The sequence below is a fragment of the Balaenoptera borealis genome, assembly GCF_965194805.1.
Source record: "Balaenoptera borealis genome assembly, chromosome: 2".
NCBI classification, from domain to species: domain Eukaryota; kingdom Metazoa; phylum Chordata; class Mammalia; order Artiodactyla; family Balaenopteridae; genus Balaenoptera; species Balaenoptera borealis.
This window is the reverse complement of record NC_138867.1, coordinates 103792274-103813510: the sequence shown is the minus strand read 5'-3', so window position 1 is coordinate 103813510 and position 21237 is coordinate 103792274. Positions and strand designations below refer to the sequence as shown.

At 34.8% G+C, this 21237-nt stretch overlaps 1 protein-coding gene across 1 annotated transcript in view; it reads right to left on the bottom strand.

Moving 5' to 3' along the window:
- Positions 1-21237, bottom strand: part of CSNK1G3 (casein kinase 1 gamma 3) — a 578377-nt gene that overhangs the window by 479035 nt on the left and 78105 nt on the right. Inside the window, exons 5-6 of the mRNA XM_082380715.1 lie at positions 10343-10491; positions 8574-8808 (exon numbers count right to left, since the gene is read on the bottom strand). Coding sequence (XP_082236841.1) covers positions 8574-8808; positions 10343-10491 — 384 coding nt within the window. The remainder of the gene's footprint in view (positions 1-8573; positions 8809-10342; positions 10492-21237) is intronic.

The following is a 21237-nucleotide window of genomic DNA, read 5'->3' as shown; positions in this document are numbered from 1 at the left end:
GGAGCACAGACTCCAGACGCGCAGGCTCAGTAGTTGTGGCGCACAGGCTTAGTTGCTCTGCGGCATGTGGGATCCTCCCGGACCAGGGCTCAAACCCATGTCTCCTGCATCGGCAGGCAGACTCTCAACCACTGCACCACCAGGGAAGCCCTATTTTTCTCTTTTTAAAACTGATTTTATACCTCATTTACCTAGCACTGTTTCCATTTCAACTGAATTTCTATTCAATTTTCAACAACAGAAAAATATTGTTTTAAATGAGCTAAAATTTACCTCTCCGCCCCCCAAAAGATCAAAAGCCTCACTTAAAAGTGGGAAACTTTCTAATATACAAGTGTATACTAGCAAAAATAAATTTACTACTGCATTTCCCTGCAAAAATAAAAAATGAGGCCAAAAGACATGTTAGTTAACTAAATACAGGCATGACAAGAGAGTTGAACAACAAAAATTCTCACTGAAGAAGGTTTAAATCATTATTTATATGTAACCAAAACAATAAAAACAAAAATTACTATAAGCAAATAGAAGTTTCACTTTATATTTCCTTCTAAAATGTTAAAAGGTACATTTCCTTGGCACCTCACAAAAGAAAAAAAAATTTTTTTCCACAAGATTCACTGAGCTCATTTACATTTTTCAAAATGACATAATTTGAGTCTTTTAGAAGTGAGAACACAAACCCAAAAGAAAAAAGCACTATTATGGAAGACAATTCACAGCAATAACCCAATAATCCAGATACCTAATCTAGCAATATCAAGAACTCAGAAAGAAAAAATACATTTCTGAGCAATGGAACTCAGAACATGCATTCATCTGATTCCTCAAGAAGTCCTCTTGAAATCTAGTTCTCTTAATTTAGATATAATTCCAGTAAGTTTGTCTATCAGGTCAGAAGAAGCAAATCAAAGGATGAGAAAGTGCTGCCAGCAGTAATAACAAAAAGTAAGCAAAAATACAGTTGAATGGAAAAAAATCTGTTAAAAAATACACTACTTCAAGACTTACTGAAAAGCTACAGCACTCAAGATAGTATGGTATTGGCTAAGGAACAGACAAATAGATCAATGAACAGAATAGAGAGCCCAGAAATAGACCCACATAAATATAGTCAGCTGATCTCTGACAAAGAAGCAAAGGCAATACAAGGGAGCAAAGATAAGTCTTTTTAACAAATGGTGCTAAAACAACTGAACATCCACATGTAAAAAAGTTAATCTAGACACAGAACTTACACCATTCACTGTTCAAAAATTAACCAAAATGGATAAGACACCTGAACGTAAAACACAAAATTACAAAGTTCCTAGAAGATAACATAGGAGAAAATCTAGATGATCCTGGGTTTGGCAATGACTTTTTAGATATAATACCATAAGCACAATACGTGAAAGAAATAATTGATGAGTTGGACTTCATTAAAACTTCCACTCTGGGGCTTCCCTGGTGGCGCAGTGGTTGAGAGTCTGCCTGCCAATGCAGGGGACACGGGTTCGAGCCCTGGTCTGGGAAGATCCCACGTGCCGTGGAGCGGCTGGGCCCGTGAGCCACAATTGCTGAGCCTGCGCATCTGGAGCCTGTGCTCCGAAACAAGAGAGGCCGCGATAGTGAGAGGCCCGCGCACCGCGATGAAGAGTGGCCCCCACTTGCCGCAACTGGAGAGAGCCCTCGCACAGAAACGGGGACCCAACACAGCCATAAATAAATAAAAATTAAAAAAAAAAAAAACCAAATACTTAAAAAAAAAAAAAAACTTCCACTCTGCAAAAGACACCATCGAGAGAATAAAAAGATAAGCCACAGGCTGGGAGAATATATTTGCAAAAGACACATCTCATAAAAAACTGTTATCCAAAATAGACAAAGAACTCTTAAAATACAACAATAAGAAAACAAACAAATTGATTAAAATGGGCCAAAGACCTTAGTAGACACCTCACCAAAGAAGATATGCAGATGACAAATAAGCATATGAAAAGATGCTCCATATCATATGTCATCAGGAAATTCAAATTAAAACGAGGTAACACTACACACCTATTAGAATGGTATAAATCCAGAACACTAACAATACCAAATGTTGGTGAGAATGTTGAGCAACAAGAATTCTCATTCATTGGTAGTGGGAATGCAAAATGGTATAGCATTTTGGAAGACAATTTGGGGGCTTCTTACAAAACCAAACACACTCATACCACATGATCCAGCAACAGAGCTCCTTGGTATTTACACAGAGTTGAAAACTTATGTTTATACAAAAACTACACAAGGTTGTTTATAGCAGCTTTAGTCATAATTGCCAAAACCTGGAAGCAATGAAGAGGTCCTTCAGTAGGTGAATGGATAAACAATCTGTGTTATCTCCAGACAATGGAATATTACTCAGCACTAAAAGAAATGAGCTATCAAGCAATTAAAAAACATGGAGGAAACTTAACTGTATATTACTAAGTGAAAGAAGCCAATCTGAAAAGGCTACATACTGCATGATTCCAACTATATGGCATCTGGAAAAGGCAGAACTATGGAGACAGGAAAAAGACCAGTGGTTGTCAGGGGCTGGAGAGAGGGAGGGATTAGGTAAAGCATAGAGGACGCTTAGAAAGTAAAACTACTCTGTAGAACACTATAATGGTAAATACATGTCATTATAAATTTGTCCAAACCCAGATAATATACAACACCAAGAGTGAACCTTAAACTATGGACTCTAGGCAATAATGATGTGTCAGTGTAGGTTCATCAATTATAACAAATGTACCACTCTGGCGTGATAGTATGATAGTGAGCACGTGTGGGGACAGGGGAGAAACCTCTGTACCTTCTGCTTAATTTTGCTGTGAATTTAAAACAGCTCTAAAAATAATGTTATTTTTAAAAATACACTACTATTCAAATGCATTTTTCTCTAAACTTTTTAAAATATACATACTAACACTCTCCAAATGACCTTGAAGGTATCACTATATAATAGTAATCATACAAAAACTATAACACTGAAATACCAAGAAAACATCAATTAGATTTATCATACTTTATTTCAAAAAGCAAGGAATTGTGTAATACATTTTTAAACTGTTAAAATGTAATCATAAAATGTAAATACATGGTTTTAAACTGTTAAAAAGCTGTTTGGGAGGCTTAAAGAGTAGGCCTCAGGATTGGAGCAATTAGCTGGAAATTATATGAAACACATCACAGAATGATAGCACAGAAAGAAGGCATTTTTGTAACACCGTAATTCTGTGATTACTTCTCTCCCACTCTGAAAGCTTACCACTTAGGGGCTTGAAATGTCATTCTTCTATGGAACACAGATTTTTCTTGACACTTACAAAGCAACTGGCAACTTATTCCTCAAATCCTAGTCTTTTTATTCATGAATACTCAATAATATTTAAAAATAAAAGACCATTTTATTTCAAGACACTAAAGAGAAATACATTTCTCTTATTTACTTAATTTCAAATCACTTCAATTAAGACATAAAAGAAAAAAAAGTAATCCAAAGGAAGATTATAAAATGAGGTTGAAAGCACTTGACAAAAAAAAAAAGCCTTTAAAAAGATATTAAAAAGAAGATACTTGATGAGACACAATTAAAAATAACAATTCAACCTAACAGTACTAAAGAATGCTTCCATTAAAGCAGACCAAGGAAATCCACATCTGTCACATGCAGCTTTATTGAGATTTCATCTTGATCAGTGACTTCAGGAGGTATATACGAAAGGTGTACAAATGAATCACTACATCTGCCTTCTGAACAGAAATCACCTAATTAAGATCAATAGACACACACCACAGGAATAAAGATGCTAAATTCTACAATGTGATTTTACACTATTCCTCCTTATTATTATGTTAAGGGACAACTCTTTCCTTTTCGAATCTGATACAGTGTCCATCTCCACAAAGGAAAAGTACATATAAACCTGCACAAATGTTCCTCTGACCAAATTCTCTATTTTGAAAAGTTCATGTGAGTAGGAAGTCCTTGAATGCACAAAGAGTGAATGAATGAATAAGAAGGCTTTAAAAGTAACAACCAAAGTTCAGGTGAAGCAGGAAAGGAAGAAATTATACATACACAAATTAAAATCAGCACTAAAAGGTCACGTTTTCACTGTTCTTCTTTCTTAATCTCTTCCTGATTCCTCACAAAGCCAAGTGCTCTAAGCTCAAAACACCACTAAATATTTCATGTTCAAACTTACAGAATACTTTAACTCTTTAGCACTCAAACTCACTGTACATTAGTTTACTCTTAATTTTAGAAAAAGGGAAATCATGTAATCTGTCAAATTTTCTATTTTTACCCATCTACTCCCAAGTTCTACATCAAAACTGAGAAGCAGGGCTTTTACAAATGAGAGAAAGTAAGGATTAAAGCTTTTGTTCTTTGCAGTACTTGCCAAAGAAATAATTTTTTGTTTTCTTCCTGAAAGAAGAGTAAAAAGAGATTATTACAATAGTTAAATGCCATTTCCCAAGCTCTGAAGGCTTTTCCTAACAAGGACAAACATATCAGACTTATTTTGCCCTTTCTACAAATAGAATGCTGTTACATTTACCATTGTTCAGATAAAGAACACCAGGCCAGATGGAAGTCGTGACTTCATGGCTCACAATAAAATGGTGGTGAACCTTTGTTAGTTGTTATAAAACAGTCTTAACAACTACCATGAAATGAAAATTTCTCAGACACTGTTCATATAAACACAGATATGCCTGGTTTTAACAGAAGAGACAATCCTGAAAGTTGTATATCTACCCAATCATATTTTAAATCTATCAGGAAAGTTTGCTATTGAAACGCACTTGCCCAAATGCCACCTGAAAAAATACCATGAGCCTACAATCAGGTAAGCCATCAGGGGAAGATGCCAAGTGCTATTTAGTTCTGATTGAGATGCAGAAGCAGGGAAACACAGTGGGCAGCAGATAGGTCTGGGGAGAATGGTTAGAGAAGAAGCTAAGACTAGGAGTTATAGGTTGGATTAGATGACTTCTAAGGTTCTGGACAAATTGTGATTGTACTGTAAGGTACATCTGAGCAGTGACAGTGGATAAGTACTGATCAGTTTACATTCCTGTCTATTCTCCCTTGTAAGTGAGATGTTAGATATAGAATCTAAAAGCAGAAAATTAAGTTATTAGACTTCCTGTGATATAAAAACCAACCGTGGCTTAAGACTTAGGAATAACCTATTGTAAACACAACCTAGAACTGATTTTTTTAGGAACACACAAAAGTAATTTGATGGGAAAGAATATGATATCATAAAAAGAATATCTCAATCCCTATCTCACACCATACAAAAAAATGAATTCTAGATGGCAGAAGAAAACACAAAATGTTCTCATTACAAGGGGTAAAGATTTCTTAGGATTTAAAAAGTAGTAATCATAAAAGAAAAATTTGATAAATTAGACTTCATAAATATTTACAACTTCTGCTCATCAATTGTCAACACTAGGAAAATGACTAGACAAGCCACAGACTAGAAGACAATGTCCACAGAGCATGTATTTGCCAAAGGACTTATATCCAGAATATATAAAGAATTCCTACAAATCAACAATAAAACAATGTGCACAACACAAAAGAAGACATACAAGTGGTCAATAAGCACACGAAAAGCGCTCACAATCATTAGTCACAGTAAAATACAATACCACTACACAAATTCACCAGAATGGCTAGAATGAAAAAGACTGACAACACCAAATGTTGTCAAGAATGTGAAACAAACAGAACTCTCATTCACTGCTGGTAGAAACAGAAAATGGTATGAATGTTTTGGGGAACTGATTGACAGGTTCCTATAAAGTTAATACCTACAATATGACCCAACAATTCCAATCTTAGGTATTTACCCAAAAGAACTGAAAACATATGTGTGCTGGAAGATTTGCAAGGATGCCATAGCAGTTTTATTCATAATAGCAAAATACTGTTAATAATCAAAATGCTCATCAACGTTAGGATGGATAAACAATTTGTGGTATATTCATATTTATGTAATGGAATACTACTCCGTTGCATAGGAACAAACCCTAATCAACTTAGATGAATCTCATACATATTAGACTGAACAAAAGAAGTCATATGATTTCATTTATAAGAATCAGAGTCAGCAAAACTAACCTATGGTGATAGAAATCAGATCGACAGTTGCTTTTGTAGACTGACCGAGGAACAGCAAGAGGGAAGTCTAAGGAGTGATGAATACTGTTCTAAATCTTGGTAGACTTGTGGGTTATATAGGTGTATACATTTATTAATACTCATAAGTTATACACTCAAACGTTGTGTACTCAATGTATATTTTACTTGAGTCAATTTTATTTCTTTATTTCTTTATTTCTTTATTTCTATTTTTGGCTGTGTTGGGTCTTCATTGCTGTACGCAGGCTTTCTCTAGTTGCGGCAAGCGAGGGCTACTCTTCATTGAGGTGCACGGGCTTCTCATTGCAGTGGCTTCTCTTGCTGTGGAGCACGGGCTCTAGGTGCGTGGGCTTCAGTAGTTGTGGCACGCAGGCTCAGTAGTTGTGGCTTGTGTGCTCTAGAGAGCAGGCTCAGTAGCTGTGGCGCACGGGCTTAGTTGCTCCGCGGCATGTGGGATCTTCCCAGACCAGGGCTCGAACCTCTGTCCCCTGCATTGGCAGGCGGATTCCTAACCACTGTAACACCATGGAAGTCCTACCTGAGTCAATTTTAAAAAGGACTCTTCAATAAAATAAGAATTACAAACATCGCAATTCTAGTAAGCTTGCATTAACACAGTGTTATCAGTTACCAATTCTGAAACTACAATCTGAGTATCCTAGGCTTCTAAAAATGAGTAAATATACTAGAGTAGTGGTAGCCAGATTTCTCAATGTTGGCAAAGGAAGATATAAATATAGAAAAGGGAAGGGAATTACAAATATGAAAAGGAGGGGATCCTACTTTGTGCTGTTAGACTGAAATTAGAAGTGTCAGTATAAACTCATAGTTTTTAATAGATAGATATTAATATATGCATATAAGTGCATACACATGTGTAGGCATATTTGTACGTGTACATAAATGTGTGTTGTATATACACACAAATGAGTATATATGTGTATGTTCACACACACAGACATATACACATTTCCTAGTTCTGCTACAGAAAGGCCTTAGAAACAATAACATACTAGGAGCAATAAATACACCTAGTGTTCCAAAATCTTGGTTTCTACATACCATTATCCAATAAAAGGAACCAGGGCTTCTTAGAAAAATGTTGTATCTGGGCTAGAGCCAAGAAACTGTAAGATGAGCCTGGAACAACTTGTTGCACAAGAAAAGAGAGAAGTTTTCAAAGAATCATGAGAACATGCCAAAGGAACAGCCGAACCAGCTTGATGGAGCAACCAGTAGCCAAATCTGGGACAATCTGAGCATCAAAATAAATAATGATAGTAATGGACTATAATACATCCAATTAAGAATCCATGAGTCCATGAGTCCATACTGATGTAAGTTAATAAATAAGGGAAAGCTTTTGCCTACACTAGAATGAAACTAGTAAATTCATAAGGAACGATGGAGTTAGAAAATCATCAATTGATATTAAATCTAGTGGGTAAAAATTTGATGAGAAACAACACATTTACATAATCTCAAAAACTGACTTAGAAAATATTTTCTAACTACAAAGGGAAAATAAGAAACTTTTAAGTGGAGAAACTTAGCAGTCACTACCCTAAGCAAGTGATCAAAGCTACTTGGAACCAAGTGACATGTGCCTTCTGACATGATGCACTGAGAACACATCACTTCTATGATACTTGTGCTAAAACTGGATACCCAAATATAAACATTAAGAAATATCAGACAGCTTCAAACACAGGACATGCTACAAAACAACCCATACTCTACAAAAATATTAAGTTCATTAACCATAAAGAAGGCAAGGAACTGTCCCAGATGAAAGGAAACTAAAGAGATAGGATGATTAGGTGAAATATGTGATCCTGGATTGGATCCTGGACCAGGAAAAAAAAAAAGCTATAAGAAACCCTGTGCAGTTGATATTTTACCCTTTTTACAAATAAGGAACCCTCTTAAAAAGGTTGAATAATAGCTAGTACAAAGTAAACAGTACCTGTAAGATATGTATTCTCAGTATTCAATGTATTAGGCAGGTGGCTACCACCCTGGCCAGCTGTATCAAAGAGTTATAGTCTCAATCAAAAATCTTTACATACATTAAATTCAGTTAAAATTAAGTACTCTATCACATTCTTTAACAGAAATAATCAAATGGATCACCCTAAGTGTATCAAAGTTGAACATTTCAAGTAAAATAAAAAAGATATAGTGACTATAAGGATATCTGTCATTCATTTATTTTAAAGCCACTTACTTTAAAAGACTTATTAAATGTAAATGAAAGTAAACTCTAGTTAGATGTGTAAAATAAAAATTACAATACAAGCGATTGTAACCTGCAAAAACTGAACCATAATAACAAATAAAAACCCACACTATTAGCGTACTGAGTTCAAACTTCCATACTTACAAAAGGTACACATACCTTTTCCTAAATGTGTGTTTATGCTCATGTATCTAGCTGTTCCTGTAAGGCTCTTATGTTCTCTGTATGGTATGTGTTTCTTTGTCTCTGGATCAATATATTCCTTTGCCAAACCAAAATCTATAATATGAATAACTTGCTGGGTTTTGTTTCCTGGTCGTCCTATTAAGAAGTTCTCAGGCTTTACATCTCTGTATATCAAGTTCTTTGAATGGACATACTCCATGCGAGAAATCTTGATTCAGAAAAAAAAAAGATACATTTTATTTTAGGCTTTGACTAGCATAAAATAGTATGATAGAGGCAAGACAATTTTTACAATGAAAACAACATTAAGAAGAAAAAATCAGAAATTGTTTCAACCCTTTAAAAGCAACATGATATCTCACTCTATAGTTTCTTAAATATATGTCCAATTATGATTAAATATCTTTGCTTTTTACTATTTTGGTCACTTATAAAGGAAAGTACTTGAATTTTATGAATTCCTTTCTTATCAGGAAGCCTGATTCAATCAACACTTTCAGATGATGCTACCTTATAGAATTAAAAAGCTTTACTAGTACAAAATCTTGAACTCAAAAATATAAACAGATATATTCACAAAGTTGCAATTTATTCTTCCTTATCAGTTCAATAATGGAGAAAGTTTTACAATTACACTAAAGAAACTTAAAGAATCTAAACTGTTAAATAAAAAGAATTAACAGAGCACTTTGTTATCTTTTTTATAACTTGTTTACTTTTTTCCTTAGGTATTAAACATTTAAAAAGATCTTGAGACTAGAAAACTTTGGAATTCAACTCTAATAATAATATAAGACATTTTTATTCATTGCTTTACACATTCTCAAATAATGTTCATTGTATAAACTGTCAGAAAATACAACATTACAAAAAATAAAAGTGCTTCATTTAATGATATTCATGGTTGATAATACAATGTAAGTGAACACAGTCACTCAAGCCATTTTAGTTTGTTAACAAATTTTGGATCATATAACATATACTATTCTATGACCTATACTTCTCATTAACAATATATTATGAGCGTTTTCCAGGTCATGAAACATTCTTTTAATATATACTTTTTAGTGGCTGCATATTATTTTATGGCTATTAATAATTTATCCAACTAACACTGTTATTTCTGTGCATTCGGGTTGTTTCCCACTTTATTATAGACGTCTTTGCACAAAAGGCTTTAAGTACATCTGAATACTTCCATTGGATAAATCTATAGAAGTAGAAGTAATGAGTCAACAGATAAAAACAATTTTAAGACTTCTGCAGCATACACTTATTGGCATTTATTTCAAAACTGTCTTAAAATTATCCTCTAAGTTACTTCCCCATAGGCTCCCTGAAATTTAAATGATTTATATGACTTTCTCATTAGTTTGTTTCTTCTTTTTCTAGACCATTTTAATTTATTACCAAGATTAAAAACCCATGTTTCTGAGGGTTCTCTTCTCTAAGTATTCATTTTCGACATGAAAAGAGTGCTGGAAACAACTTAATTCTCAAACTGAGCATTCTGACCTTAAAGTAGTAAGATATTAATTTTTTCATACAAATAAAATACACCTGATTCAGTTACTTTAAGTTACAGTCATCCTAAAAGGACAATGATATGAAAAGCAGACATTTTTATTAGGTCAAATGCTGTGGAAGATAATGTCACAAAACTTTAAACTTTCAGTGTAAATTAGTGACCAAACGAAACACAAAATTGTTCAAACAGCTTCAAAACATCCTGCTTTACTTACCAGTTGGATAGCTATCATGAGAACCGTTTTAAGAGAAAATGTTCTGTCACACAAATCAAACAAATCTTCCAAACTAGGTCCCAGTAGTTCCAGCACCATAGCGTTGTATTTCCCACAAGGGCCAAAATAGTAAACTTGAGGTATACCATCTGGAGGAAAAGAATAACAATAAACAATTTTTTAATAATTTTGTAGCTTTAGGAACTGCAGCAGTATTTTTATTTTTTCCATACAAACAATAAACTTCTCCTGACCCAGCCTCCTCCCTCCCTATACCTTCTCCTTCATGTTCACAGAGTAGCCTGGTTACACTTCTACTGAACCTGCATTACTGAAGTACATTATAAACAGTGCTTCATTGTTGGTCTCCACCAACCTCACTATAGAAAGGAACTGTGCCCTTGAGCCTTGTATTTCCATGGCCTACAGAAATGCTTGGCACATAGGAAAGATCTTATTTTTATTGAACAAAGGAATTACTGCACTCTTTCTTAACCCTGTGGTAGGCATAATGCTAAGTTCAACCCCCAAGACTGCCATCCTCTGGTGTACACAACCCATATAATCCTTTCCCCCCAAGTGTGGGCAAGATTCCCAGACTTCACTCTTGTCATTAGATTATGTTATACGGCAAAGGTAACAAAATTAAGATCCCTGTTAGTGGAGGTTAAATTAATCAAAAGGGAGATTATTCTGTTGGGCATGACTTAATCAGGTAAGATGTTTAAAAAGCAAGTCTAGAAGTCAGAGATAATCAAAGCAGCAGAGTAGTTCTCCTGTTGACCTTAAAGACACAAACTACTATGTTGTGGAAGAGGGCCACATGCCAGGGAATGGTGGGCAGGCCCTAGGAACTGAGAGCCTCATCACACAGCCATGAGGAACTGAATTCTAGAAATAACCAGTGAGCTCGGAAAAGGACTCAGAGGCTCAGAAAAGATTTCAGTCCAAGCTTACACCTTGATTTAAGCCTGGAAAGACCCTCAACAAAGGGCAAAGCTAAGCTATGCCTGGACTCACGACAAATAGAAATTGGGAGATAATAAAGTCTCTTATTCTATGTCACTAATTACTAAATAAGTCATTATGCAACAACACAAAATAATACAAACTCCAAATATAAAGTCTAAATACACAGAAATCACCTGTATTTTATTTTTAAAACTAACAGACTCCCAATAAACTAACATATAATAGGGGGTCATTTTATCTTAACATTGTATCTATTTATTTGTTATGAGGAAATGAACAACTTCCATCTTAAATGTCTCAGTTTTACTTACAAGTATTTTTTGTTTTGTTTTGTGTAATGATTTTAGAACGGAAAAAAACTTTCTAAAATATACTAAAACCTTCCCATCCTTTTTAAAATAAAGAGTATGGAAAACATAATTTCACTCTGTTGTTTATTTTATCATTTTGCATAATAATTATTGCATGGGCAAAACAAAACATTGAACTAGAAGCCAGGATAACTAGGTTCTTAGTTTGGCTTAATACTAACTATTCAACCTCTCAAACAGACTTCAGTTTACCTATATTAGTAGTTTAGATAAGACCAGTTTTTCTAAAATGTGAGTATGAGAAAGGCAGCAGAACAGCTGAAGATAGGAAGGTAAGATAATATAATCATGATAGGCGTAGGGGAAGGAGACAAGTTCAAATTGTGTACATGGTCCCCTCCCCCAAAATATAGATTCTCATACACCCCCATGTGTACACATCACCACACACACACACACACACACACACACACACACTTCCCCCTGCCACTGAGAATCATTATCTTAGCATAAGCCTCTCTTACTAGAGCCACCCATATTTGAGTCATATCTACCCCCATTATGAGTAAAAACAGATAAAAGGCTTAGAAATAGTGGATGAGAGACTCTTAACATTTATTCAACTCTGAAATACTGATTTTAGTATGCTATATACATCAAGAGCCTAGAGATGCAATTAAGACTTACCAACAGCTCTCAGCTACTAAGTTTTAAAAAATATTTCTACAATGCTCTTTCCCCCCTCTATTCCACTGAAAGTGCTAACTTTTATGCTCTTAATTTAGCAATCTCTTAATAACCCATTTCCACTCTTTAGTTTGTTGCTTCTTGGTCATAAAGATGTTCACCGAACTCAGGAGGAGAATGGATGAACACAGTGAGAGCTTCAACAGGGATTGAAATATAGGAAAGTACCAAAGAGGTTGGTAAATATTTCAATTGAAATATTTCAACTGAAAAATATACTAGAGGAGTTCAACAGTAGACTGGATGAAGTAATGAATCAGTGAGCTGCAAGACAAAACAACTGAACTCATCCAGACAGAGAAGCAAAATGAAAAGGAGAATTTTAAAAAGTGAAATTAATTTAAGAAACCATTGAGACAGCATCAAGCAAAATAACATTTGCATTATATGGATCTCAGAAGAAGAAGAGAGAGAAAAGGGGCAGAAAAACTATCTGAAGAAATATGGCCAAAAATTTCTCTAATCTGGGGAAGGAAACAAATATCCAGGTCCAGGAATCCCAGAGAGTTCCAAAAAAGATTAACCCAAATAGACATACACCAAGACACATTATAATTAAAATGGTATAAGTTAAGGATAAAGAGAGGATCCTAAAAGCAGTGAGAGAAAACCAACTTGTTACATACAAAGTAAACTCCATAAGACTCTCAACACATTTTTCAGCAGAAACTTTACAGGCCGGGAGTGAGTGGCATAACCTATTCAAAGTGCTAAAAGGAAAAAAACTCCCAACAAAGAATTCTCCACCTAGCAAATTTATCATTCAGAATTGAAGAAGGGATCAAGAATTTCCCAGATAAACAAAAGCTTTTAAGAGTTCATCACCACAAAACTGGCCCTACAAGAAATATTTAAGAGATTTCTTAAGCTGAAAAGAAAAAGTACTAATTAATAATAAGAAAACATATGCAAGTAAAAAATCTTTCTGGAAAAGGTAAATATCTAATAAAGGTAGTGGATCAATCACTTATAAAGCAAACATGATGGTTTAAAGACAAGAAGTAGTAAATTTAAATTAAATTCCAATAGTTAGTTAAGGGATGCATAAAATAAAGAAGTAAAATGTGTCATCAAAAGTATAAAACATTGGGGCAGGGGGCTGGAGTAGTAAAAAGATAAAGCTTTGGAATGTGTTCAAATTTAATTTGCTACCAGCTTAAAACAGGCTACTACTTACATAGGATGTTATATATGAACCTCACAGTAACCACAGGGAAAAAAACTTACAGTAAATACACAAAAGAAAATGGAAAGAATTTTAAATATAACACTGAAGAAAACCACCAAAACACAAAGGAAGAGGGAAAGAGAAGAAAGGAACAGAGAGGAACTACAAAAACAACCAGAAAACAATTAACAAAATGACAAGTACATACTTATAACTACTTCAAATGGACTAAAATAGCCAAGAAAAAGACAGTGAGGGACTGTTTGAATTAAAAAAAAAAAAAAAAAAACCAGATCCATCTGTATGCTGCCTACACAAGACTTACTTCAGGAGAAAGGACTTACACAGACTGAAAGTGAAGGAATGGAAAAAATTTCAATGCAAATGTAAATAAAAAGAAAGCTGGAGTAGCTATACTCATATCAGACAAAACAGACTTTAAAACAAAGACTATATTAAAAGACAAAGAAGGGCAAACATAATGATGAAGGTGTCAATCCAGCAAGAAGATATAACATTTATAAATGTATATGCATCCAGTAGAGGAGCACTATATACAACACAAATATTAACAGACTTAAAGGGAGAAATTGAAAGCAAAACAATAATAACAGAGGACTTTAACACCCTACTTACATCAATGGATAGATCATCCAGAAAAAAAATCAAAAAGAAAACATCAAACTTAAATCACACATTAGATCACGTGGACTTAACATATAGAACATTCCATCCAAAAGCACCAAAATATACATTCTTCTCAAGTGCACATGAAACATTCTCCAGGATAGATCATATATTAGGTCACAAAAAAAGTCTCAATATAAATTCAGAAAGGCTGAAATCATATCAAGCATATTCTCTGGCCACAATACTATGAAACTAAATATCAATCACAAAAAGAAAATAGTAAAAACCACAGAAACGTGGAAATCAAACAACATGCTACCAAACAACCAATAGGTCACTAAAGAAATCAAAAAAATACCTAGACACAAATGAAAGCAGAGATACAACGTACCAAAATCCATGAGATGCAGCAAAAGCGGTTCAAAGAAGAAAGACCATAGCAATATAGGCCTACCTCAAGAAACGAGACAAATCCAAAGTAAATAATCTAAATTTACACATAAAGGAAACATAAAAAGAATAAATGAAGCTCCACATTCGAAGAAAGGAAATAATAAAGATCTGAGCAGAAATAAATGAAATGGACATTTAAAAAACAACAGAAAAGATCAATGAAACTAAGAGCTAGTTCTTTGAAAAGATAACCAAAATTGACAAATCTTTAGCTAGACTAACCCCCCAAAAAAAAGAAAAAGAGGGGACTCAAACAAATAAAATCAGAATGAAAGAGGAGAAATTACAACTGATACCACAGAAATACAAAATATCATAAGGGATTACTATGAACAATTATACGCCAACAAATTAGACAACCTAGAAAAAATGGAAAATTCCTAGAAACATCCAAGCTTCCAAGACTGAATCATGAAGAAATAGAAAATTTGAGTAGAACAATTACTAGTAAGGAGACTGAAACTGTAATCAAAAGCTCCCAACAAACAGAAGTCTAGGATCAGATGGCTTCACTGGCAAATTATATAAAACATTCAAAGAATACCAATCCTTGTCAAACTCCTTCTCAAACTCTTCCAAAAAATTAAAGAGGAAGAAAACCTTCCAAACACATCTTATGAAGCCAGCATTACCCTGATACCAAAACCAGACAAGGACACCATAAAAGGAAATTACAGGCCAACATCCTTGATGAACAAAGATGTAAAAACCCTCAACAAAATATGAGCAAACCAAATCAAGCAATACATTAAAAGAATCATACACCATGATCAAGTGGGATTTATTCCAAGGATGCAAGAATGTTCAACATCCACAAATCAATCAACATGATACCATATATTAACAAAATGAAGGATAAAAATCACATGATCATCTCAATAGATGCAGAAAAAGCATTTGACAAAATTCAACATCCATTTATCATAAAAATTCTCAACCAAGTGGGTATGGAGTGAACATACCTCAACCTAATAAAGGCCATATATGACAAAGCCACAGCTAACATCATACTCAATGATGATCAGGAATAAGAGGATACCCACTCTCACCACTTCTATTCAACACACTACTGGAAATCCTAGCCGTAGCAATTAGGCAAGAAAAATTAATAAAAGTGATCCAAATCAGAAAGAATGAAGTAAAACTGTCACTATATGCAGATGACATGATACTATACATACAAAGTTCTAATGATGCCACAAATAAAACCTGTTCAAACCTATAAATGAATTCAGTAAAGTCACAGGATACAAAATCAATATACTTAAGTCTGTGGTTTTTCTATACACTAAGAATGAACTATCAGAAAGAGAAATTAAGAAAATCCCATTTACCACTACATAAAAAAGAATAAAATACCTAGCAATAAATTTAACCAAGGAGGTGAAAGACCTATACACTGAAAACTTCAAGACACTGACGAAAGAAATCGAAGAAGACACAAATGAATGGAAAGATATTTCATGCTTATGGACTGAAAGAATTTATACTGTTAGAATGTCTATACTACCCAAAGCAATCTATAGATTCAATGCAATCCCTATCAAAATTCCAATGGCATATTTCACATGATTAAAACAAACAATCTTAAAATTTGTATGGAACCACAAAAGACACCAAATAGCCAAAACAATCTTGAGAAAGAAGAACAAAGCTGGAGGTTATCATGCTCCCTGATTTCAAACTACAGCAAACCTTTAAAAAGCACATGTTTGGGGCTTCCCTGGTGGCGCAGTGGATAAGAATCTGCCTGCTAATGCAGGGGACACGGGTTCGAGCCCTGGTCTGGGAAGATCCCACATGCCGCGGAGCAACTAGGCCTGTGAGCCACAACTGCTGAGCCTGCGCGTCTGGAGCCTGTGCTCCGCAACAAGGGAGGCCGCAATAGTGAGAGGCCCGCGCACCGCGATGAAGAGTGGCCCCAACTTGCCACAACTAAAGAAAGCCCTCGCACAGAAACGAAGACCCAACACAGCCAAAATAAATAAATAAATTAATTAATTAAAAAAAAAAAAAAAAGCACATGTTTGAACTGCACTTACCCAAGGATTTTTTTCAATAATAAATACTAGATAGAGTACTACACAATCTGAGGTTGGTTTAATCCAAGGATGCAGAACCATGGATATGGAGGAACTGTGTATACAAGGGACAACTATAAGTTATACATGAATTTGCAACTGCATAGAGAGTGGCAACCCTAACCTCCATAATGTTCAAGGGTCAACTGTACACTACAAAGCTACAGTAATCAAAACAGTATGGAACTCACACAAAAACAGACACACAGATCAATGGAACAGAACTGAGAGTCCAGAAATAAAACCACAAATATATGGGCAATTAATTGACAACATAGGAGCAAAGAACATACGTGGAGAAAGAATAGTCTCTTCAATAAATGGTGCTGGGAAGACTGGACAGCTACAGCCAAAAGAATCAAACTAGACCACTATCTCACACCACACACAAAAATTAACTCAAAATGGATTAAAGACCTGAATGTAAGACCTGAAACCATAAAACACCTAGAAGAAAACATAGGAGGTAACTTCATTTATATGAGTCTTAGAGATATTTTTGTGGATCTAATTCCAAAAGCAAGGGAAACAAAAGCAAAAATGAACAAATGGGACTACATCAAACTAAAAAGTTTCTGCACAGTGAAGGAAACCATCATCAAAACGAAAAGGCAACCTACTGAATGGGAGAAGATATTTGTAAATCCAATAAGAGATTATTATCCAAAATATATAAAGAACCCATACAACTCAAAAACAAACAAGGTGATTAAAAAATGGACATTTTTTAATGAATAGACATTTTTCTAAAGAAGACATACAGATGGCCAAAAGGTACATGAAAAGATGTTCAACATCACTAATTATGAGGGAAATGCAAATCAAAACCACAATGAGAGATCACCTCACACCTGTCAGAATGGCTATTAGCAAAAAGAAAAAAATTATAAATATTGGAGAAGATGTGGAGAAAAGGAAACCCTTGTACACTGTTGGTGGGACTGAAAATTGGTGCAGCCACCATGGAAAACAGTATAGAGATTCCTCAAAAAATTAAGAATAGAACTACCATCTGACCCAGCTATTCTACTTCTAGGTATTATCTGAAGAACACAAAAACAATTTGAAAAGATATATGAACCCCTACGTTTATTGCAGCATTATTTACAATGGCCAAGATATGGAAATAACCTAAGTGTCCATGGGTGCATGAATGGATAAAGAAAATGAGGTACATATACACAAAGGAAAATTACCCCACCACAAAAAAGAATTAAATCCAATCCTGCCGTTTGCGACAACATGGATGGACCCTGAAAGTTTTATGTTAAGTGACATAAGTTAAGCAAAGAAAGACAAATACCGTAAAATTTCACTCATGTGTGGAACGTAAAAAAACAAATGAACAAACAAAATAAAACAAAAACAAACTCATAGATACGGAGATCAGATTAGTGTTTACCAAAGGGAAAGGGAGTTGGGGGGAATGGGTGAAATGGGTAAAGGGCGTCAGCTGTATGGTGATGGATGGTAACTAGAAATGTGCTGATGATCACGTTGTAGGGTGTACAGGCATATTTAGGGGATATTTTGGGTTCAGTTCCAGACCACCACAATAAAGAGAATACCGAAATAAAGTCACACGAATTTTTTGGTTTCCTGGTGCATACAAAAGTTATGTTTACACTATACTGTAGTCTATTAAGTGTACAGTAGCATTGTCTAAAAATACCATGTACATACCTTAATACCTTAAAAACACTTTATGGCTAAAAATGCTAACCATCATCTGACCCTTCAGTGAGTCATAGTAGTAACATCAAAGATCACTGATCACAGATCACCATAACAAATATAATAATGATGGAAAAGTTTGAAATACTGTGAAGATTACCAAAATGTGACACAGAGACAAGGTGTGAGCAGATTCTGTTGGAAAAATGACATCGAAGATTTGCTCATTGTAGGGTTGCCACAAACTTTCAATTTGTAAAAAAAAAAAAAAAAAAAATGTGTGAAGCACAATAAAGCAAAGCACAATGAAACAAGGTATGCCTGTAGAGATGTCAAATTATAATGCTGCACACCTGAAACTTACATAACTTAAAAATATTATTCTGGGACTACAAAGAAAAACTTGAATTGGAAAAAGATTTAGACCACATTTATTTAATCCAAGTATTAACTATAACTGAGCAAGTATTTCTCAAACACTCTCCCTAATATTTAAAGTTACAGAGCCTTACTTCTACTCTTAACTATTAACTTCATTTTGGAGCTACTCAGAATTAAGCAAAGTAGAGTTGACCCTTGAAAAACACAGGAGTTAGGGGCACTGACCCTCCATGCAGTCAAAAATCCATGTATAACCTATAGTCGGCCCTCCATATACATATTTCAGTTCATCTGTGTCTGTGGTTCCAGATCCTTGGATTCAACCAACCTTATATTGTATAGTACTGTAGTATTTACTATTGAAAAAAATCCATGTATAAGTGGACCCACACTGTTCAAACCCACATTGTTCAAAGGTCAACTGTGTACTATTCAGACTCTGTCGCCCTATAAAATAATTTTGGCTTCCTCTCCCTTCCTACCATACCTCCTTAACAGAAGAAATGGATCAATCCTAGGGCTCAGATTTACTCTGCCTTACTGTTTGAGCTTTTCTAAGGCTGCATTTCAAAATTTTCTACCACAGTTCTGCTATCCAAATTGCCAACTTTTCCTTTTACCCAACCTTCAAGTCTCCTCTTCTCAAACTTGTCGATTAAGCATGACTCAAAATTCATAATTATTCACACAGAATTTCTCAGAGTTGAAGAGATATAAGCATAAGTAAATCTGCTCTGCTGTATTTCATATAAGCCAACTCATTGTTGAGAGAATTACTGTGTACCTAACATGTACATTCAATCAAGCTATACACATAATATAACTTTGGGTTTCTAAAATAACACCAAGAAAAAGATCAATAAAGGGACAAATGAGAACTGCTTCAATTTTCTCCAAAACTTCCTTTCTTTAATGGTTTCAAAGTGTCTCAAAAATATTTATCTCTACCTTACCCAAGATGGCTAAATTCCATAAACAGCATTACATTTCACTGAGTAAATTAAACAGACATTTAGTCTCCAATCCGAATAAAAGTACCTCAGCTTTATCACGCAACATAATTTTACCTTAAAACATGACTCAGCACAGATCTTTGGTGAAAAAAAAGACGATCTCACTCTGATTCTTTGAGATACATACTGTTTTATGAGTCAATGAATGCAAAAACTTCTTATATAACTACTAATGTATTTCAACACATATTTTGTCATTGAAGTATAGGATCAAGAGTCATATTTTTTTTTAAATCAAGAATATAAAGCAAACACTGTAAAGATCAAACTAAAATTTCATTTCCCAGGACAAGGCTAGGCAGTTTTCTAACACTGAGCAAACAAATTAAACTGTTATGAGTTAGGAAAAGTTGCAACTAACAAACAGGGGCTGAGGAGTACCCTAAGCAAACACCAAACAAAACAACCACACCAATATAAAGATGATACACAAGAAAGAGGGTTTTTGAAAGTGGGAGAGGTGAAGGACAAGAGGGCAAGAAAGAAGAGAGAGGCTCAGAAAGAAGGCTGAGGACAAAGAGTAATGAAGGTTTTAAGTTACTAGCTGTGTCTCTTGATCAAAGTTTTTGGCTACTGAACTGCACGAATGCAATCCAACGCATGGGCAAAAGCAAGCTTTTTTATTTGTTCTTACACCCAGTGAATTTTCAACTATAAACTTATACTCCACCCAATTCCAATTGTTCTAAGAGTATTTTTGAGACTACTATAAAAAGTCATTGATGGTGAGGTGATGAAAGTTAGTCTGATAGCTTCAAACACCACTAATTTTCAGTGATGCTTATCAGCATCCCCAATATTCAAGACAAGTATATTTTTTCCCAAGAAAAGCTCAAGAATTGGCAAGAATACACAATTCACATATTGTATGAAAATACAATGTCACCATCACTCTCCCAAAATTAATTTAATTGAACACTTCATTTTATATTTCAGCATTCCACTTAAGTGACAAAACAACATTAATTAATTAAAGTCACAAAATAACACTTGGAGGTCTAATACTCTCAATACTGCTTGGTACTTCAGTTCCTTATAGGTGGGCAACAGTTAAGCATGTTATTAAAAGAAATATTATCATGATGTTTCTTTCCATTTTCAGGTCCAGTATTGTTCATGTAGGAAGGATTAGAACAACAGTATTAACATTCTTAACAGGAAATTTAAACTCTACAGATTTGGTAAAGAAAAACTAAAATCTGGGACTTCCCTGGTGGTCCAGTGGTTAAGAATCCATCTTGCAATGTAGGGGACGCTGGTTCGATCCCTGGTCGGGGAACGAAGATCCCACATGCTGCGGGGCAACTAAGCCTGTACGCCACAAATAGAGAGCCCAAGTTCCACACTACAGAGCCCATGTGCTCCGGAGCCCATGTGCCACAACTAGAGAGAAGCCTGCACACCGCAACGAAAGACCCCATGTGCTGCAACTACGACCATTAAAAAAAGAAAGAAAGAAAAACTA